This window comes from Chrysemys picta, chromosome 11 (genome assembly GCF_011386835.1).
Source record: "Chrysemys picta bellii isolate R12L10 chromosome 11, ASM1138683v2, whole genome shotgun sequence".
Lineage (NCBI taxonomy): Eukaryota > Metazoa > Chordata > Testudines > Emydidae > Chrysemys > Chrysemys picta.
In genome coordinates, this window is record NC_088801.1 from 31,078,360 (window position 1) to 31,101,730 (window position 23,371).

General features: G+C 39.5%; 1 protein-coding gene across 10 annotated transcripts in view; it reads right to left on the reverse strand.

Moving 5' to 3' along the window:
* Positions 1 to 23,371, reverse strand: part of CCDC148 (coiled-coil domain containing 148) — a 141,677-nt gene that overhangs the window by 12,343 nt on the left and 105,963 nt on the right. For all 10 annotated transcript variants that reach the window (XM_065560595.1, XM_065560594.1, XM_065560589.1 and 7 more), the window contains 4 exons: positions 20,511 to 20,651; positions 13,633 to 13,751; positions 7,466 to 7,583; positions 986 to 1,129 (listed from right to left, as the gene is read on the reverse strand). In XM_065560595.1, the coding sequence (XP_065416667.1) occupies positions 986 to 1,129; positions 7,466 to 7,583; positions 13,633 to 13,751; positions 20,511 to 20,651 (522 nt within the window). The remainder of the gene's footprint in view (positions 1 to 985; positions 1,130 to 7,465; positions 7,584 to 13,632; positions 13,752 to 20,510; positions 20,652 to 23,371) is intronic.

A 23,371-nucleotide genomic window follows, 5' to 3' on the forward strand; every position in this document is an offset into this window, starting at 1 on the left:
CTTCAGATTCTTAAACCTTGGGTCGAGTGCTGTAGCTATCTTGAGAAATCTCAGACGGGTACCTTCTTTGCATTTTGTCAAATCTGCAGTGAAAGTGTTCTTAAAACGAACAACATGCTGGATCATCATCTGAGACTGCTATAATATGAAATATATGGCAGAATGCAGGTAAAACACAGAGCAGGAGACATACAATTCTCCCCCAAGGAGTTCAGTCACAAGTTTAATTAACGCATTATGTTTTTAATGAGTGTCATCAGCATGGAAGCATGTCCTCTGGAATGGTGGCCAAAGCATGAAGGGGCATATGAATGTTTAGCATATCTGGCATGTAAATACCTAGCAATGCTGGCTACAAAAGTGCCATGTCATTATCTGTTCTCACTTTCAGGTGACATTGTAAATAAGAAGTGGGCAGCATTAACGCCCGTAAATGTAAACAAACTTGTTTCTCTTAGCGATTGGTTGAACAAGAAGTAGGACTGAGTGGACTTGTAGGTTCTAAAGTTTTACATTGCTTTGTTTTTGAGTGCAGTTACGTAACAAAAATAATCTACATTTGTAAATTGCGCTTTCCATGATAAAGAGATTGCACTACGGTACTTGTATGAGGTGAATTGAAAAATATATTTCTTCTGTTTATAATTTTTACAGTGCAAATATTTGTAATAAAAATAATATAAAGTGAGCACTTTGTATTCTGTGTTGTAATTGAAATCAATATATTTGAAAATGTAGAAAAACATCCAAAATATTTAATAAATTTCAATTGGTAGTCTATTGTTTAACAGGACAATTAAACTGTGATTAATTTTTTTAATCACAATTAATTTTTTAGAGTTATATGCATGAGTTAACTGCGATTAATCAACAGCCCTACTGGTTTCTTTCCAGTGTTTTTGGTTTCACACATGACAATAACTTTCTATTATTAATCTTTCTGTTAATGGAATTTGTACACAGTCTCTACAAGATAGGCAATTACCTGTTGTTCACTGTATGTATGCAATGTAAACAGTGGTCTTTGAAGAACACATTCTTCTTCTTCAGTTCCAATGCCCATTTTAGCTTTAGATGCCACTGTATCAGCCACCATTCTAGCTGGATCAATTTCAGCAACAATAGCAACCTAAATAACATTACATGAAAATACTTATTAGTCAAATAGTTGATACTATCTAACTGGAATGAAGTTGGAGTGAAATGGACTGGCGTGGAGAAAAGTTCTTACCAAGGAACAGTTGTCCTTTAAACATATTCCTTGTGCAGCTCCACATTTGTGAGATGTAAGTGTGCCCATGCCAAACTTTGAACCATTCTGAAAAGCAATGGGACCCGCTGTGGGTCTAAATGATTGGTCTCCAGGTTATAAAAAGTATGTGTGACTTCATCTCCCCTCAGTTCCTTCCACTGAATCCAACAATCTCAGAAAACTCGGAAGAAGCAGGGAAATGGGGGGCCACAAGAGGTGAGAAATGTGGAAATGCAGGAGCAAAACAAGAGTTATTGACAAATAACTCCTCTTTCTCCAATAATTTCCTCTCAATATGACTAGTAAACTAGCTATTTAAGAGAGGAACTAGCACTACAATCTCTCAGGAGGTGGACTGAGAAGGGTTAATTAAACAATGATTGCAGAGCTGATCTCCTAGAACAAGCACCAGGGTGAGATTCCAAATCAAAAAAGAGTGGTCCTGCAGAAAGATATGTCTAGATACCCACAAATGATAGCTTTGCTTAATCTCCACAGTGGGAACAGTCCTGGCTGGAGCTTTTGGTAGAGGGTAAGAGGATTCATTAACATTTTGCAGAAATTCAGATGTGATATATAAGACAGACAGCAGTCTGCCAGGAGTCCTGAACATGGTGCTGTCAATCTTGTAAGCACTAAGTTCAAGTCAAAAGATGGAACAGCTTATGGGATTGACAGAAATACACACGTATGTCCCTTCAAGAACCATCATAAGATGACATCAGGCAGAACACAATAGAAGAATCTAAGTGAGCAGAAATAGCTGCTTAGGGATAATAGCATAGATCCCCTGACTCCTCTGAACTGAATTGACTAGCCCAAAATTTCAACATAGGTTATTTCGTTTGTGAATGCCTATTGATTACAGCTTATGCAGAGATCATTGTCCACTTCAACAAATAGCAGGCTCCCATAGACTCCTTCTTGCACTGAAGTAGTTTGTTCTGCACTCCTTCACAGCACCGAGCATCTGTTCTCAGCAATCTATCACTAGCTAGGCCACTATGTGAAGTAACTACAGATCTGGGTAGCAAACCAATCTCATTTTTAGGACAGTCTCCTCAGATCAAAACTGCTCATCCATAGAGGCCTATCCTTCGATACATGATGCTTTTTCTGGCATTTGGACAACAGCGCCACCATCTGATGGCTTAGATGAGTCATCTAAGCCATATCTTATTCTTGGGCAGCCAAGAGAAGACCTAGCACCTCAGTATTTTATTATTTTATTTCTATTTTATTTAGAATAAATAAAAAGTGCCCATTCACAAAATATGCATGTTCTGCCAATTATTTTTTGTCATTTTTTAAATAAACAGCAGCACATAATCAAACATGCACAGACAACCATACCTCAGTCACCTTACCTCAAAGGGTCAAATGCTAGGTAAAACAAATGGGCCATGCAGCATGCCCTGAAAATCAGCAAATCTATGCTATGTCAAATGAGGGATGAAAGGGCATAGCAGAACCCCAAGGCCCATATGGAGGAAGCCCTGCCAAGCCTATGGAGGGAGACCTAGCACAGCTGTGGCAGTGTATCACAGAGGGACAGACAGTATCTCAGGTAGGCAGGTCCCAGGCCATTTAGGGCTTTATAGGTCAAAACCTAAACCTTAAAATTTGTCTGGAAGCTCATAGGTAGCCATTGCAGATCCTGGAGCACTGATGTAATGTGCTATCTAGATGGTAGCCCGCTTACCAACTCTGACTATGCTGAGGAAAAATGAATTGAGGCAACCTCACAACCAACAACAGTCTTGGCAGCTGAATGCCTTGAAAATTCTGTTGGTTCCAAAGAAACCTTGATGAACTATGGCCTCCTTGCTGGAAGAAGATACCAAAGTCTCTAATGATGTGGAGGGCATCATCACCAATATAAGCCTTGGAACAGAAGAAACTCCTGGAGCTTACAAAGATTCAGCACTGACCAAGCATCTTCTGAAGTCAACACATAATTAATAGACCCTGGAATCAAGATGGGACTGAAGGTAGAGCTAGAAAATCCTGGAAACTAGTAGGACTCTAGTTAGAAGGAGGCTGATCCAGGATTCAAGACTTCTTGCATAAGGAAAATATTTAGAAGCGCTTCTCTGCTTTCAGGCTTTGTGCATAAAGGCTGCACAGACAGACCATGGAGCTGAAGAATGATCCTTACCAAAACAAAAGAGGCAGAAAATGTGTTGATCAGTCACTGACACTTCATTGCTGCCTGCTGGATACTTCTTATACCCACCCTTCTGGATTAGGCATGGTTCAAAGGTAAGGGAACCAGTAAAGGCAACACTTGAGAACCACAGTTCTGGAGCATGGAAGGGCCCCAAAGAGCAGTCTAAATCAAAATAAGTCAAATAAAACAACTTCAAAATTTACTACACTACATTCTAAACTAAACTAAAACTACAGGCAAATGCAGAAATTCTGCCTAAAAACAGTGAGGGCACCATAAAGATGGTCCTTACATCCACAGCCATATTCTATTGGAAGTGAATGAGTACTGTAGAGGTGGCTTATCCTTTTGAAAGCTTATGGTTTGAATAGCTAAACCCATAAAGGAGAGCTCACATAGCCCACTGTTCTTTTAGATGGCTCCAAGCTGAGTATGCATGTGTGTACATCCTATAAGCAGGAATGTGCAGAGGTAAATATTGAAGAAGAGAAATTGCTTATTTCTAACCAGACTTTCCAAGACTGGAATTATGGTGGTTGTGCAAGAGCCCTCAACTGAGTGAGGGTATTGAATATATGAGGGGAAATGATGGTGTCCTCAGGGCTCTAAGAAAGATGTAGGGACTCTTCCCTATCAAAACCAACAACCAAAAAGTGATGGAGATGAAAGAAGTGGACTAATAACTTAGTAGTTATATTAAGTAACAATCCTTTCTTTATTAAAGAGTCAAATCTAATTCTTCTTGCAAGAGAGTATAAATTGCAGTTTGTAGACAATTTTTATGTAGTTTCTTTGTGCTGTAGTATATACAAGTGGCCTAATACTGTTTTGTAAAAATACAGTAAACTGCATGAAGAAAAGTCAATCTGAAGTAGGATATAATTGCGGACACCTAATCAGATAACTAATGCAAGCAAAAAATATTAAAACTGTACATGACAGAAGATTCAACCTTTCTCTCTCTTTAACCAAAAAGTTATATCCATAGTTTCACCATGTCAAAAAGATAAACAACTGAATGGACTTTCTAAATATCTTTATCTGTTCCAGATAAAAACTAAGAGATTTATTTCATGGAGTAAGACCCTACCAATATCAGATGAAGATGGAGAAAAATGATTGATTAGAGGAATAGTTAAGGTGGAACTCAGTCATCATCATCAAAAGCGTTTTTGGAGACATTTTAACCCCGATGTACCAGTCACCAGCATGGTGGCAGCTCACAGAGTTACTGCGACCAAGAAAATATACTTTCTTGTATGTAAACAATGCCAATCTGATTCAACTGATTTAATCAAGTTTGTCTGGAACATACAGTAGAAGCTCAGAGTAATGATCCCCTTAGGAACAGAGGTTGTTCCTAACTCTGAAATGTTCGTAACTCTAAACAAAATGTTATGGTGGTTCTTTCAAAAGTTTAGAACTGAACACTGACTTAATACAGCTTTGAAACTTTACTATGCAGAAGAAAAATGCTGCTTTTAACCCTCTTAATTTAAATGAAACAAGCACAGAAACAGTTTCCTTACCTTGTCAAATATTTTTTTTAAACTTTCCCTTTATTTTTTTAGTAGTTTATGTTTAACACAATACCTTACTGAATTTGCGCTTTTTTTGGGTGGGGGTGAGGGAGGTCTCTGCTACTGCATGATTGTGTACTTCCGGTTCCAAAGGAGGTGCGTGGTTGACTGGTGAGTTCATAACTCTGGTGTTCGTAACTCACTGTATTGACATCGCTAAATAATGTGGTTATTCTAGCAGAATATTTTAACTCAATCATTTTACTCAATCTTAAAAAAAACTTCAATAGGTTTAAAAAAAAAAAAAGACTGAAATAGCAGCCAATTGAACTTTGAGGCTCATTTATCTGAAAACCAGCTCTGAAACATGTTAAAGGAATGTAATGAGGACATTTTGGCCAGAAGAGAACAATCTAGCCTAGGCCTGCCTTTTAAACTCAAGAAAGTAAATTCAATCTGTATCTCTGTAACAAGCTGGCATGTTCCAGAAACCGGTACAGAAAGACAGTGCTCTTCTGAGTTACCATAAACTCTAATGCTAGAACCATGCATAAAGTGTACTCAGGCTGGCAAAGGGATCTTGCTAACTTCAATCAAGACATAAGAGGATTTGGGGTGTTGCTCTGAGTAGAGACAACTAAGGACTAGGACAGGGGTCGGTAACCTTTCAGAAGTGGTGTGCCGAGTCTTCATTTATTCACTCTAATTTAAGGTTGTGCCAGTAATACATTTTAACATTTTTAGAAGGTCTCTTTCTATAAGTCTATAATACATAACTAAACTATTGTTGTATGTAAAGTAAATAAGGTTTTAAAAATGTTTAAGAAGCTTCATTTAAAATTAAATTAAAATGCAGAGCTCCCCGGACTGGTGGCCAGGAACCAGCCAGTGAGAGTGCCACTGAAAATCAGCACACGTGCCACCTTTGGCACACGTGCCATAGGTTGCCTACCCCTGGACTAGGACATAGGAGATCCGACAGTTTAAGTTGATAATATCCCTACATTACTAAAGTTCTGCAGGAGATCCAAAAGGAGCTGAAAACATTCCATTTGAAGTAAATCACTAATGTCAGTCCAGTTACTTTTGCACATAACTGTTTGCAAGATCAGTATCACAGCTTGCATCTGTGCAAACAGATTTAATTTTTCAGTAAATAACTTTTCTTATGCATTTCTCTCCCTCAGGTATGTCTACACTGCAATTAAAAACCCTCGGCTGGTCTGTGCCAGCTGACTCGGGCTCTCAGGGCTTGGGCTAAGGGGCTGTTTTATTGCAGTGTAGAATTCTGGACTCAGGCTGGAACCCGGGCTTTAAGACCTGTGGGGAGGGAGGGTCCCAGAGCTTGGGCTGCAGCCTAATCCCAGAAGTCTACACTGCCGTGAAACAGCCCCTCATCCCGAGCCCTGCGAGCCTGAGTCAGCTGGCACAGGCCAGCTGTGGGTTTTTAGTTAGTGTAGACATACCCTCAGAGCCTCATTTATAGATGTTCAGCTCTGCAGGACCATCCTTCCTTGCAGACTTTGTAAACTCTGCAAATCCAAAGTCTTAATTCAAGGAATTTATAAGGCCATAAACAGGCCTCTCAGGCCTGGCTCACACACTGCATTGGGCTGCCTATGCCCCAGTGCACAGCGTGTGCTGGGGGTGGGAGTCATAGGAAATTCTGCTATGGTCATTCTGGCTTGCATTGCAAACCACAGGCTACCATGGAGAGGCTGCTGTAACACTAGGGCTATCTGAGTTACACTGGGTGCTGTTTTGGCCCCTAGAGTAGCCCACAATTGGAAAGACACAAAAAGTGGTTTAAATAAACTTTTCCCTGCTCCCCACCCACACTCTGGGTTGCACTTTCTATGCTGCACGCACCTCCATGAATACAGCATAGAATCTCATGTACTGGATTTCCCTTTTATTCCTTGAAGACAAAAAACAACTCAGGGAAATTAAATTGAAAAAAAAATAAAGGTAACATAAATGTTTCAAAGACATATGTTCAAAGGTTAGGAAAAGAAAAAAAAATAACGTTATCACAGTAAATTTTACTTGACAACCTTGGATAAGTCCTGTCTGGAATACAGTTTTTCCATGAACTGCACAAACTTCACAGAGAGTTAAACTCTATTCTGTGCAGAGAGCCAACCCAGGGCCTATGAACCACTTACGCTCATTTTCGGGGCTGAAGTGGTTCATAAGCCTTGTGCTGGTCCTCTACACAGGACTGAAACTAAAAGGAACAGCAACAGAAGAAAAAGAGAAAAGGGTCCCAATTCAGAGAAATTAATGACTATCCACTTCCAAATGTTGACAGATTCCACTGTGTCATTTAATATATTAATGCTCATATTGTCAGAAGCACAAAACACAAAGGGTGTGTAAAGTGGCAGAGGTAATGTTACTGTGAAAACCTTAACTTTTTCATTCCTTGATTGCTGGGGGATTACTTTTGTAATGTGTTATATTAATGTAATTTTATGTAGCTTAATTGTATATCTAAATATTATACACAGGAAACAAAATCACCTGTTGCCTGAGGGCTTCAAGCCGTCTCTCTCTTTCTTCTTTCTCATGGGCTTCTTGAAGGGACAGTTCTTTTCTCTCCATCAGGCGTTTTTCCAACAGTTCTTGTCTAAACTTAACCCTGTACAATAGAGCATATATATATGCTTTTTCCCAATCCCTACAAGTTATACTCTTCTCTGAGTTTATATATATAAACTTATTATATATATATATAATGAAAACATTGGGCAAGTTGTATCAAACTGTGGTTTTAACGTTTCTGCTTGAAAACCAGGATGAAATTCTTTATCTCTGTCTCATGAATAATATGAGGTTTCCTCAAAACACCTGAAACTAACTTATTTAACTATTTTACCAGAGTTTAAAGAATGGATAATTATCCATGAATATTCTCACAAGTTAGCTAATTATCAGAGCACATTTATGGAGCCTAATTTTTGTTCAATATTCTCTATAATTCATTATTATTATTTTTCTTCCATTTTCTTCACTAACAACCTTAAAAGCAATGCACTCTGACATCCAGACATTGCAGCAAAAACATGACTCTCCCTATCCTTCCTCTTTCCATTCAATAAATAGGCAAGACCTCTAATCTTGCTTCTTGTAGAAGTAAGTAAAGCTACTGAATTTTATTGCCCTAAAAAAGCAGAAACCTGCTTTGTCTTTTTGCACGAGGTAGCATTTGCCCTCCCCTGTATTCATGGGACAGACAGACAGACCACCCCCCCTCAAAACTTTTAACTTCCTTTGGAGATATGCACTAGGAAGCACTGCAAAAAAAAGTGGGGATTTTTAATACTATTACTCTTAGAAAAAGAAAAACTTTATTAAACTCAGAGGAGAGTATAACTTGTAGGGATTGGGAAAAAGCAGCCAGTTAACCACGCAGTTACGAAAGACCACGGCTGCAATGATCCAAGAGCAATTAACAGGATAAACTGGTATTCAAGGATGCACAAGACTCTCTCTAAATTTGTTCTTGTTGTTCCTGTATTTTGAATAGGTTCAGACTCACAACACAGGCCTCGGCAATATTTTTGTCTCAAGGTGAAAGCCTAATCTGCTTCTTGCATGAAGTGAGATGACTTAAGAATTTTTATTTTTTCATGGAAAATGGCAAATGATAAAATTAGCATTTTATTGAAAGCCTTTCATGAAGCTTTAACTGCTTGCACTACTATACTGTTTCTAAAATTATCCAGTGCTATTAAAAATGAGGCTGGAAGTTGCTAGGAACTACTAAATAAAAAACTTAGGGACATGTATCAAGGCCTGATTTTTAAGTGACTTGTCCCCACTGCAGGTAGATTCTTACATGAATTTTGCATTCACTTTGCACAGGTGTAAATGATTATGTAATGTGCAAAGCAGTGGAGAATCAGGCCCAAGGTTTCTGTTTCTTGTTTTCTGACCAAGCAAGGGCTGAAAGTGTTGAAGAAGTGGCACTCCTAGCTCATGAGAAGAAAAAAGAAGATCATCATATTTTCATGATCATACTATCTCAGTGGTTCTCAAACATTTTTACTGGTGACCCCTTTCACATAGCAAGCCTCTGAGTGCAACTCCCCTAATAAATTATAAATACTTTTTTATATATTTTATATATTTATATTTAACACCATTATAAATGCTGGAGGCAAAACGGGGTTTGGGGTGGAGGCTGACAGCTTGCAACCCCCCATGTAATAACCTCATGACCCCCTGAGGGGTCCCAACCCCCAGTTTGAGAACCCCTGTACTATCTTGAGAAGATCATCATGTTGTTCAAGCTGTCCAGTCGGGAGCAGCATTAACAAAGATCTTTAGCTTCCTGGTCAGAGGATAACAGTAGAGATATGAAAGCTACATACACAACAGGGAGGAGTTTCAATTTGTAAATATATTCTCAGTTGCAAATAGTAGTCCAAGTTTAAAACAGCTTAATAAATATTTTATAGTTGACTTTAAGTGTTTCACTTCTGCTGTAACTTCACAGTATCCACATGATACTGTAATAATTTTATTATACTTACTATATTATACTCAGTAACATTTTAACTACTGTTATTTCAAAGTAAACTTTAATTTTACAGCAAAACATTTTAATTTTAATGTTTTAATACTCAATTTTGACTTTAAGTATCCCAGTAAATAACAATTTTAATAAGCAACAAGCTCACAAATGAGTTTAGCTAATTAGTTTCAGCAGAGCTACCTTTTGAAGTATTGTGGGTACATACTTATGTAATTTCTGATAAGCATAATTTCATTAAAATTCTGCTTTCAGACAGTCTCATAACTATTCAAGAGGAAAAAACAAACATGCTTATTATAAAAGTTTTAACAGAACTTTTAAAAATGTTTGTAATACAATTTTTTTCAGACTATAATCAGTTATTGTTTGTTACTGTGATTAGAATAAACATGTCACGAATGCTGAGGGTACATGTAGTTTTTATGTAGTGGTTAAACAAAAGGACGGAAGCTCAGAAGATGTTTCCATATCTGACTAGGGTGACCAGACGTCCCGATTTTATCGGGACTGTCCCGATATTTACTTTTTTGTCCCGCGTCCCGACCAATGTTTGGTCGGGACACTGGACAAAGAAGCAATTTTTGCCCTCCGCTCCGTCTCGTGCCCCCCCCCGCCCCGACTCCGCCCTCTCCTTCCCCCATTGGATAGCTCCCCAAATCCCCGCCCTGGCCCCACCTCTTCTCCACGCACGCAGCTTGCGCGCCGATCAGCTGTATGGCTGTATGATCTTGCCAAGTCATTGGATACCTGGAGCCTAAAATACATCACATGTTGGGCCAGGTTTTCCAGAAGTAGCTCCTTGCTGGCATCCATAAAATTTATGGGCCAAATCTTCAACTGGTGTAAATTGTCAATTGAAGTCAATGGAGCTATGACAATTTACATGAGCTGAGGATACGGCCCTATGTGTATACAGGGAAATCGGTACAGTATTTGCACATACAAGTACCCATTTGCTCTTTCAATGGACCAAATGCTGATACCTTTGTTGATACTGAGTAACCCATTACTCCACAAGTGGTTCCTATTGGTTTCAATGGGACTACTTGTGGAGAACGATACTATTCAATGTCTATAAGCATAACCTGCCCCATTTATCTCATGTGTATATGCAAATGCAGGTTTTGTCTGTTCAAATGTGAGTACATATGTGTATGCAACTCAGTCTCCATTTGAACATTTTTCTTATTAGGTTTCTGTTTTTATGGTGGGAGTCTCTCTCATTGTGGGATAGTTACCATGCAACAGACTATTACTTACAAAAAAAAGCTACAATCTTCCTTAAAAAATTAAATAAGACTATTAAAATTTAGTAGTCAGTAGCTGTGCACTATTGTTCTATAATCTCTTTCACATTCCTTTACTTTCTGGTCTTTTTAGAGCATTTGTGTAGAATGAACATCAAAAGTTTAGAGCTTCAAACAATGAATGATTCAGCAGTCTGCTGCAGTGAATTACACTTTGATTTTCTATCAGTACTGAAAACTATCAAATGAGGTATGAATAATTGTCACTATCCCACAACATGGATTTTTTAAAAGTTTTAAATAGTACAGCAATAATTTTACATTTCTTCATAAAGTCAGAAATTGTAACCTCAATAAGCGTCAAAAGTGAAGTACTTAGTCTTTAAGAGGAAAAAAAATCTTATTTACGGTCAGATTCACTGGCACTTTCTGGTAATGCAAAGCAGCTGTAAATCTGGTTTACTCGTGCTTTGCAATACAAGCAGCTACAGCACGCAAGTAAACCCCTGGAATATAGTCTTAACATAGTGACAGGATCATCCATGTTTGAGATGAAAAAGACCAATCTAGCCCTTCTCCCTCTCAATGATAATTTCATAGGCCCAGTTATCCAATTTTATCTTTAATTCAGAAAACTTTAGTTAAAAAAGAAAGCCTATTTACCTTTTTCCATCCCATTTGCCTGCTCCTATTTTCGTGTCTTCTTCTTTGCCACCCCCTATATCTGGAATAGCCAGATAATTCACATATGCCAAATACCTTTCCTGTCCTCCTTAAAAATCTACTGAAAATCCATTAGATCAGTAAAACATGCCACCTGTAATGACCACTTGCCATGCTATGTCTGCCTAGTACTGTATTGCTTTGTATTGCCCCCATTCTTAGTTTTGTAAAGCCCAATCCTACAAAGATTCTAGGACTAGTTCTCTTTATAATTAAGCACATACCTAAGTCTTCATAGTATTGTGACCCTTGACTGTAAGCTCACTGGGGCATGTATTTCATTTTAGCTTGGCATACTTAATATACTGTAGAGTGCCAGGCAGCACACATGCGGCACTACAGTACCTAATAACAGTAACACCTCTCTTTCCTTCTTGGATTAATGTTAGTGAAGAAATCTGAAGATGAAAAGCACTACACAATTCCAAAGAATGAATATCCTCAACAAACAGTAAGTAGTTTTTCCTTTCCTTACACTGTTTTATTCTGTATAGTATGACAAGTCTGGTAAACTAAAATTGAGCATTTACTTACTTTTGATTCATAATCTCACCTCTATTATTTCTTTATTGAATTGTGCCATTTGTTTATTTTATTTAAATTATTAGCATAATCCTCTCCTACCGTATGATGCTATATAACCAAATATCTATAGCTTTTAAAAACACATTAGAAAATAACTCATGCACTGCTTATGTATCTTTTATATTATATTCATATTAAATAGAACCCTATAGCTCAGTGGTTTGAGCATTGGCCTGCTAAACTCGGGGTTGTGAGTTCAATCCTTGAGGGGGCCACTTAGGGAACTAGGGCAAAATTAGTACTTAGTCCTGCTAGTGAAGGCAGGGGGCTGGACTCGATGACCTTCGAGGTCCCTTCCAGTTCTATGAGATAGGTATATTTCCATATATTTCTTTTGTAATGGATAGCAAATTGCTCATAAATACAAGGACTAGATTCTGGTTTGTTGTGTGGCTGTTTTATACTGCACTATCACTGGAATCAGGTGTCATTACTGACACAGCTGGCCTTGGCAGGATCACCCCATTGTACAGGGGTCCTCATATGGCACAGAGTCAACACAACAGCTTCTACACATCCACCTTGTTGATGTTTTTTTTTTTTTTTTAAACTACAGCTGGAAAACAGAATGCAGTCTCTCTGCCCTTGACCCTTAAATAGCCTCAGGCAATAATTTCAATTGGATCTCAATCCCAAACATTCATGGCCTTAAGTAAAGTACAAGATTAATGGCTTCAGTGCAGTGAATTAAACAAAAAGCCATTGCAGGTGTGTTAAAGAGGCGACAAATAAATATACATAAGTAAAGAACACTGAGGATGTGGAACAGAGGACAGAACAGTGCTCATACTGTGACAGACTGACAATATCCTGAATGAAATTTATTGAAATAAAACTAATTCAGTAAGGTTTAACTTAACATCTTTGGAATTCATTGTATTGAAAATGCAATTGAATGTTATTGTGGAATTGTATGAATTTCCATGGGAAGGATAAATAGGAGAACAGCAGGGGGGTGATTGGGCAAATTCACTCAGGTTTTAGCATCTCCAGAGAAGCTAGAAAGGTGAGCATATACTAATTCAAATGGGATTCCCCAGGGACCAACAGACAAAGAAAGGGTTTTTTGATAAATAGCCTGGTTTTAAACTGGTTCCTGGCTTTCTTCCCGTTCCAGAAAATGGACAGAACCCCGGCCCACAGAGGGCCCCAATCCTTAGGGTAAAGTTGTCTATAATATCAAACTAATAAATTGCAATGCATGTCAAACATTTTCTTTTCTCATTTTGAACTATACTGGTTCCAAATTATGGAGAAACTATTTTTTCTATGTACTGAAAATTCTAAAACAATCCTTTTTGGATGGGGGAATCCACCCAGTTCTACTGAAAACCTCTCTTTGGAGTGGCATAGTATCACATATGAACACAATAAATATCAAGATTCATATTGTAAATACAATATTACGTATGTAAAGACTAAGTCTAAATTTTCAAAAGTAACTAGTAATTGAGTGTCTTAATTCTTGGGCATCCAACTTGAAACACCTTAAAAGGATGTCACCCTGACTTTCAGAGTGTTGGGGCTCAACATTTTCTGAACATCTATTCACTTCTCAGGGTTTTTTGTTTTGTTTTCTTTATTTGTTTTAATACCTTTCTTTATCTTTAGTTGCTTGTTCGATCATTAATTTCTTCAGTTCTGCCAGATGCTGTAGATCTTTCTCTTCCATTTCTTGCCACTTGCGTTGTTTTTCAGCCCAGTATATTCTCACCTGGAGTTTGTATGCATGAAATATACAGATTAAAACAGAACACTTATAAACCAAGATACAGGCCAGCAAAGCAAGGATAATGCCAGGGAAACCCTGACATCTTGGGTTTTGTAATAATATGTATATTTTAGAATAGCATATTTGCCTATGTTAGGAAACATTAACAAGCTACACTCTAAATGTGAAGCTGCAGAAACTGCTTTTGAAATGTAGTAGGAGCAGAAGGGAGTTTGTGGAACTCCCATGCATGAATAGAAAAATTGCTAACTGGTATGTTTCCTGCAGTCTTTTCTTTTTCCATCCTATCCAACAACAGCAACTACAGACAGCATTATTGCTCCCCCTACCAGGGAGCAAGGAAACAAAATACATGGCAATCAGAGCACCTCATTTCCAGTTTGAATCAAGAATAGCTCCAAGTGGCAGTCCTCCAGGGGAGAAGCAAGGAGAGCTACGACAAACAGAATTACCAGTAATTTTTTTCTTGTTACTATGGCCCTCTTCATCTGTTCTACCCAGCAGTAGCAATTACAGAAAGCAGACATCCCATGAAATAACCAAAGAAGATGGATAGGCTTTCTTCAGATGCTTGGAGTGTCAGATATGTCCTCACTGACATTGCTTTTGGTCTGACTGGTAATGCCAGCTAAAGATGAAAGGAACAGACAACTATCTTGCAAATTTAGGTACAGAACTGGAATTTCAATGAGGCAGAAAATTAGCATGCTCTTTACTGAATGAAGATGAGCTCTGTGTAAGCTTGAAAGCTTATCTCTTTCACCAACAGAAGTTGGTACAATAAAAGATATTACCTCATCACCTTGCCTCTCTGAACGGCATTTAGTAACTTTGGATATATTATTTTGTCCTCGTCAAAAGCTAATAAGATAATGTCTGATCCACAGAGGTTTTTGTGGTGTTCACCATTGTTGCATTATTCCTCAAAACCAGTGGTTTTCAAACTTTTTTCATTTGCAGCTTCCTATAAAATTTCAAATGGAAGTGCGGACCCCTTTGGAAATCTTAGGCATAGTCTGCGGACCCCTGAAACCACTGTTCTATGGTAACAATCTTGAAAACCACTGTTCTATAGTAACAACAACCTTTCACAGACCGCTTAGATATTAAGCTGGAATTAAAATTGTAAATATGTATCAATAATTTAATGAAGGAAAAATTAATAAATCATAGAATCTTTATATAACACGCAACTTTCTGAAAACAAGGAAATTCAAAGTTAAGGGTGCATTTTAAATACAATTATTTTAAAAGTATGGAAATTCAGAGCTAAGGTATCCCAAATAACTGTAGCTTTGCTCTCTTGTCCACTTCACTGTGAGAACTCTCCATGTAAAGTTCATATGTATCTTATACTCTGAGGCTCCATGTGACTGAACCTCAAAAGGGCTCCCATCTGAAGATATTCTGTGCATCAGCTGTGTACTAGAGTCCTGCTTCTGCACCACCTCAAGTCAATGGGAGTTTTGCTATGGACTTCAGTGCAAGCAAGAGCCAAGTTCTGTGTAGCTTAGGACTCCACAAAACAGATACACAAAAGAGCTCCAGTCATGGATCTTAGGAGCTCCACAGAATAGCCATACATCTTGGGACACAGACTTTTAGTTATTATATAAATTTTTAAAGCCCTCATAATTAAAACATCTAAAATCAATTTTATTCATTTCGAAGTACATCAAGTCCCTGGTTAAAGAGAAAGAAATCTCTAAATTCACTCCTTCCCCTGCCCAATCCCCAGTGAGGAAGGTGCTTACTTAAAAAGGAAATAGTTTAAGTGACCATTCCTTGCAACAGAACCTCTATGAAATGGCAATAAAATTAATAAATTATATGTCACAGAAATACACTAGTTTTAGGCTTTTGTAGAAGGCTCCAGTTTGCAATGGCTTTCAGGACATCAGACCCTTCAAAATGAGCTGTTCCATTTTTGCAAACAATCCTTTAGGTGCTGTGGTTCAGGTAGGGTTACCATATCTATTAAATAAAAAAAGAGGACCCTCCACGGGCCCTGGAACCGCCCATTTCCCCACCCCAGCCCCGCCCCAACCCTGCCCCAACTCCTCCCCCTCCTCCCTCCCACTCCCAGCCATGGGGAAAGGGCTGCCCAAGCGCTACCGGCTTCACGGTTTGCCGGGCAGCCCCCAGACCCTGCGCCCCCAGCCGGCGCTTCCCCAGCGCAGCTGGAGCCCAGGAGGGGAAGCGCCCAGCCGGGGGCGCAGGGTCTGGAGGCTGCCCGGCAAACCGTGAAGCCGGTAGCGCTTGGGCTTCAGGCAGCCCCTATGCCTCCGGACCCTGCACCCCCAGCTGGGCACTTCCCCTCCCGGGCTCCAGCGGCGCAGGGTCCGGAGGCATGGGGGCTGCCCGAAGCCGGTAGCGCTCAGGCAGCCCGGCTCTTAAACAGAGCTTAAGAGTCAGGGGAGGAGCAGAGGGTAAGGATTGCTCCATGATCCAGGTAGTTATACAGAGGAGTGACATTGCCAATGGCAATTAAATGCCCCCCCCCCATGCCTTTTTTCCTGTTCCTCTGGGATTTTATGCCCACCTGCCATTGGGCAACCCAACCTAAGAAAAGACAGATAGGCAAAACAAACTAAAACAAATTGATCAACAGCTGAAAAACTTCAAATAAAAACAAAACAAAAGTTGTGATGCAACCTACCCTGTAACTCAACCACTCCCCCTATGACATAGGAGAAAATAAAAACTAGATGGCCAAGGCCACCAATAGAGACAACTTGTCAGACAACTCTGAAACATCAATCAAAATTTCTTCATGTTGCATCCTAAACTAGCAGTAAACCACTGATACTAAAGAGGCATTCAGGTGGCAGGGGATCAGAAAGCAAATACAATTTTTGTAATGGCTGGAGATTATACACATTTACCCCCTCGAAGGCTGTCTCTATACTAGAAGCACTTTTCCTGGCAAAGTGCTCCTCGTGTAAATGCAACTGTATCATACTGGTATAGAAAAATCACTCCCCAGGAGTGAAACAAATCGATATAAACACAGCTTTGTGTCTATGCCAGGAACTTCTGTTGGCACATTATATGTCAGTCAGGGATCACATCTCGTCATACCCATGACCAACAATTATGCCGACAGAAGTCTTTAGTTTAAAAAGACTAAACCAATACCGAGAAGCAATAATAACCTAGCCTCTGGGAACAAATATCAGAAAACATCTGCCAGAGCCAATGTGAAAGAATGCAGGAATCGCACAGTATAGAGAATCTTGAAAAGTTCCTCTTGTACATTTTTGATATATGCTTAAAATGTCTACAGATAATGACCAGAACATGCCTACACAGTGTACACAGTGTACAATCCTGTCTCATCAAAGTCAAAGCCAAAACTTGTATGGACTTCAACAGCACCAGGATTTGGCTCCAAGTGCATATTTTACCTGCTTATAAGTATGACCTCATAACCACAATTGAAAATGACAAGTTCCCAGAATAAAAGAAAAAAGTTATAGGATATGAGACAAGAGGGAAAACATTTTTTCAAGTGCTTTTGTCCCACTGTTACACTAACTACATGCCAGTCTCTTTAGTAATTTCATTCATTCTATTTTTTTAGTGGTAGTGTGACCGAGGGAACAGGGTCTGGCAATACTTTATATTTAATAGCAATGAAAAATCGATGAGAGAAGAGACAAATCCATGCTACCTCTATAACCAGCGAAGAAGGAAACTAGATACATCCTGTACATGGGCACAACCTAACATCCATAGCAAAGAATGATGGCCATGCAAATCAAGTCCATCACCCTCGACTGGTGAGGCGGGTCTAAGGAAGGGGAGAGCAAGATGGGCTTGGAGATAGGAAAGTGTGGAAATCTCTCAGAGGAAAATTCCTTATATGGGACACAAAGACCGGCACTTTCTCTAGGCAGCATTCTTGTTCAAATACTCATGTGTGGAATGGTTGAATGGAATGGTTGATATAGCAACACTGATACGATAGGTTTCAGAGTAGCAGCCGTGTTAGTCTGTATCCGCAAAAAGAACAGGAGTACTTGTGGCACCTTAGAGACTAACAAATTTATTAGAGCATAAGCTTTCGTGGACTACAGCCCACTTCGTAGTCCACGAAAGCTTATGCTCTAATAAATTTGTTAGTCTCTAAGGTGCCACAAGTACTCCTGTTCTTCTTTTTACTGATACGATAATGATCTGTAGGTAAGAGATAAGGGGAAATTTCTTTGGACACAATAGGGAAATCCTATGTCAGGCCCAAAGAGGAGTTGATAAGAGGACTTTCTAAAGACCTAGGATTTTCTTTTCTTTTATCTGTAACTAAGCTAAAGGACCCCTACTTCACTCAATTTTGTAAACCTTTTTTTTTTTTTTGCTTTACTACCATATTCTCTTTAGTTTTAATAAATCTTGTTTTCAAGAACATTACTGCAATATGGATAATGTCATGTAGATGGTCTGAAAGAGACAATACTTCAAACATCAAAGTAGAGGTAGCGAAGGATAAGGCATTTCTGGAGCCTAACTCCCCCATTCATGCTCTCAGTCAGATAGGGCATGAACAGAGTTTATGTTCATTCCCATTAAGGTATGTTACAAAGGGCTATTACAGGTATTCACCTGGGGAGAAGCCTAAGGACAGAGACATCGGTTGGCGGGGTACTATTTTTTCATTTTTCGACCTTCACCACTGGCTGATCAACTGTTAACTTAAATCCTCCTTGTGGGCTGGGGTCCCTGGACTTCACTAAACCCTTCAAATACACATAATGAAAATATTCTATTTTGAAACAATTCTGCCTATCTGATTTTCTGCCCCTCCCCCAACTCATTGCTTCCAACAGACGTATACATAAAAGCCTACTCATCAGTGGCCCAATCCTGCAAGCATGTTAGCATCAATAGTCTCATAGAAGTTAATGGGACAGCTTATGTAAGTAAAGTTACTCATGTGCTGAAGCGTTTGCAGGACCACCCTATAAACATTAAATTGCTCCTGCTGTTTATTGCTGACTTGAAATAATAATTATGCATTTTTAATATAAAAATTCCACAGAAACCAGTTGTGATGTTAATCCTTTGAGTGTAAGATTTCAATATGAGAAATAAGTAAAAAATAGGTAAATTCTCAAAATCAAAAGGTTCCTGTTTTTGTATAAATTACATTAATAATAAAAAATAGTGTTGAGAAATACAGCTAGTATGTGATACATAAGGAGATTTTTTATAAGTAGTAAATAACTTATTCTCCAAAGTTTTCCCACAAAGTATTGTTTAGACTTTAGTTAGAACAATGTTATTTCCCCACAGAGAGACAAGGCAGGTGAAGTAATATCTTTTATTGGACTAATTTCTGTTGGCGAGAGAAGCTTTCCAGCTTACACAAAGCTCTTCTTTACATCTGGGAAATTTACTCAGAGGATATGTTTACACTGCAGTTAGACACCCGTGGCTGGCCCGTGCCACCTGACTCGGACTCTGGGGTCTTTTAAGAGGCGGTTTCATTGCAGTGTAGATGTTGAGACTCAGACTACAACCTGGGCTCTAGGACCTTGGAAGTAGGAGGGTTCCAGAGCTTGGGCTGCAGCCCCAGCAGGAACAGCCCCTTAGCCAGAGCCCTGTGAGCTTCAGTCAGCTGGCATGGACCAGCCATCAGTGTCTAATTGCAGTGTAAACATACCAAGAGTGTCACAGATAAATACAAGGTGGAACAGATTATTTAGCATAAGTAGTTAACATATATTTCAAGGGACTATTCAAGGTAAAGTGGCTTGTTAACGCCTCTCCAGTTATGGGGAAAGGGGAACGCCGGGGAGGGGGGAGGATTAACAGGGTTACAGATTGTTGTAATGAACCATAATTCCAGTGCGCTATTCAGTCCATGATGTTTAGTGTCTAGTGAAGTTATGAATTTAAGCTCCTAGGCTCATCTCTTGAAGGTGCAAGCTCCTAGGTTCATCTCTTGAAGGTGCTGTGCCTTGGCTGAGAGGTGTTAATGGGCCATTTCACATTGAAATATGTGTTAACATATGCTAAACAATTATCTGTTCCATCTTGTATTTAGCTGTGACACTGAGTACATTTCCCAGACCTAAAGAAGAGCTCTGTGTAATCTCAAAAGCTTCTCTCTGTTGCCAATAGAAGCTGGACCAATAAAATATAGTACCTCACCCACCTTGTCTCTGTAATATCCCGGGACCAATAAGGCTACAACACTGCATACATTTCCCAGTCAGTCAAACGATGCTTAGCACACTGTATACATAGATGTCTGCTGTCTTGAAAGAGGTAATGTGCATCTGTTCTTGGAAGCCTATTTGAAAGTTCCCTGTGTTGATCTAAGTGCAGTGTGCTTAAACACTGTAGCCAATATATTCTGAGGCTCATTTGCTGCAATGCAGCATATCTTGCTGCAGCTTTGGTAGCTTCAGTGGTCTTTGCCATACTACTCGATAACATAAATCTGTAAGACAGCTAGAAATGCAGTAGTTTCTCTGCACTGATTGTCCTTGAGACTGTGTGGCAGCCCCAGAGTATATGCCTCTATTGGTGTCTTTTTAGAAAAATAAGAAAGTAGCACAATTGCTACACAAGTATATGCAGCTTCAAAACTGGGTATTGGCAACATTCCACCAACCACTTGCTAATCTCTGAACTAATATCAAAAAGACTATTTACAATAATATAAAGTATTGAGATTACTTAAAGCTTTTAAAAGCAATTAGATAATAAATCATTCAAATACCACATTTTCCATACTTTTTCTTTTTCCTCTGCTCTTTGAATCATTTCCTTTTCTTTCTGTATCTTTTCTTTTTCATCTTCCTTTTCTTTTCTTCTGGCAGCTATAGCAGCTTCCAGTCTGGCTGTCTCCTCCTGGTCTGCTCTCCACTGTAGAACCTGGCATAAAAGATTGAGAAAGTCTTCCTGTTTAGTCAATCCCTTAACAAAGTAAGTGTAACATTGTGGGCCTGAAAAATTGAATATAGTGAAGAAACACAAGTAGTCTGTTTATCAATTAGGTGTTCTGATTCAATCAGCAATGTACTATTATTTAATAAACATTACTTCCACTTAGTAATAGATCAGTCATTCTCCATTAATTGGTGAATTATTTAAGAACAAAATCCCACATGAAAAGTGAAAGACTTTCAATGATACTTGAGCTCCTAAACGCCTAAGTCACTTCTGAAAATGGCCTTCAGGCTCTTATGTTACTTAGGTGCTTTAAAAAATGTTACTATTTACCTTACAAGGTATGCATATTTTTATTTTCTTATTTGCCATATATTGCTTCAAATCATCATTATGATATTATATTATTAGTAATAATAATAATATTTATTATTGGCCAAGCAAAGTGAGGCCCTACATTCAGCTTGATGGCATTTCTGTTTGTCTGTCTGTAATGTGATAACTTTGAAACAGCACATCCCATCAATTCCAAATTTTCAGGGAATGTTCTAGGCATCAATGATGTCCCATTGATTCTGTGGAAAAGTCAGAAACCTGGAAGGGGAAATCGGGGACAACACACAGAGCCCCCTCACATTTGCTTAGCTGGTTTAACCAGCTTTGTAATTACGTCTAGATCAAAGAACCTGTCTATGAAGCCAATCTCAGCTCTGCCAATATCTCAATAAAGTTTTAAATGCTGGCACACTGAATGGCCTATCTCTCAGAGAGAACACCAGGAGGAGCCAGAGGGAGAGAAAAGTGAAGGAGGCCTAATTCCTTCTTCCCTCCTCGTGTGCTGCCCCCCCAAAACTTGGTCCAAGGTGGGGGAGACAGAGACAGGGAACCAGCCCCTGCAAATATTGACTCTGGAAGGAAAAGGAGCACACAAAGGGAAGTGTGTGCGCGTGTGCATTTCCCAGCCAGGGCTTGGGGCTGTGATAATGGAGGGTTCTGGTGGGGAAGGGATGTGAACTTCTGAGGTCAGGTAGAAGGGATTGGTGGAGCAGGTTAACAAGTATCTAGGGGTTGGGAGTGTCTAATGCCCTCATCATCTCGTTCTTTGACCCCCCTTTCTGATCCCTGTTCCTCCTCCCTACATACCTCCTTCCTTCCCCCACCACATTGCTACAGGCCGATAAATCTCTCTGATGCCTCATGATGCTTCCTGCACATATCACAAGCAGCAGCTTTATATGCTGCTCTCTCATTGTTTGTGGAGCTCAGCAAGTGTGTGACCCTCCAATTATAAAATAATAATACTGAAAAGCACATACAAGCCATAATTGAAACCATTTATCCAAACCCACCTCCCCATTAAAATCAGGGATCCAAAATACCCCAGTTTTTGGTTTATAAAGCAAAAACCCAACCAATGAGATTTTGCAAATGCCTAAACCATTCCTATTTTTTCCATCTCTCAGAAAGTAAGATTAAGTGTTAAATGACTCCAGAGAAATTATACCAGGCATAACAATGTGGAACATAAAAAGCCACAATATGGGAACATTATGAAATGTAATAGTCAAAATCATTTTGGTAGATAGAGATTTATTTTGCTGCAGAAGTGCGGCCTGTGTATTTGTTTCATGTACCGTGTGCTGAGTAATAACATGAAAGGACTCCAAGCTTGTAAAACTCAACTGGCTCATAGTAAAAAAGCTATTTAGAGATGCTGCAACTGCAGCTAGCATTCTAGCCATGTGCACAATGTCTGATTTTCTGATGACTCCTCCAAATTCTTTCCTCCTTCAATCTGTGCTCTTCCCTTCAAGTTTCAAGCAGGTTGCTACATCTTTCCTTTTAACAGCTTTTGTTGTTGTGTTTTTTGTGCAAGTGTTTGCTGTCTTGCTGGGGCCAGAGGTTACTAGTATACAGCCCACCCTAGAGACATGGCCTTTAGCACCAGCCCATTGTAGCCTGTTAGCGTTCAAGTGTGTTGGCCTTTGAACCAGTCTCTGACTTCTTGTTTGTGTTACCACTCTTGCTGCAGGGCTTGCTTTCACTCTGTTGCTGCCTTCATTCTACTGGGTGGTGTCCTGTTGGTCCTCTGTGAGTCTCATATACCTCCTTTCTACATCAGGCCAGCTGATGGCTGAGGCTCTATGTCCTCCTGGTCCTGACCTTGGACAGCTATCTGCCACTACTCTATAGTTGTCTTTGGTTTCGTCTCCACAGCACGGCAAAAGTGAAGTCAAGTAGCTTACGTTTGATGCAACAGTGCATCCCTCCACTGCTAAGGGAACAATGACATGAGCAAAGTGATGGGCAATGAAAATGATCTTTGCAGCATCATTTTGAATGGATATAACTGGGAAAAGATGGCATTTGTCAAGGCCAGTGAAGGATGTTGCACTAACTGAGATGCAACATGATGAGAACCTGAACAAGAGTTTTAGCTGGATGGATGGATAGGAAAGGCTATATCTGAGGCTGGGGGGGGTGGGGGGGAGGAGTCAACCTAAGATACGCAACTTCAGCTACGTGAATAGCATAGCTGAAGTTGCGTATTTTAGGTCGACTTACCTGGCTGTGAGGACGGCGGCGAGTTGACCGCGGCTGTGCCGCCGTCGACTCCGCTTCCGCCTCTTGCCACAGTGGATTTCCGGAGTTGACGGCAGAGCCATCAAGGATCGATTTTATCGCGTCTTCACTTTATCGATCCC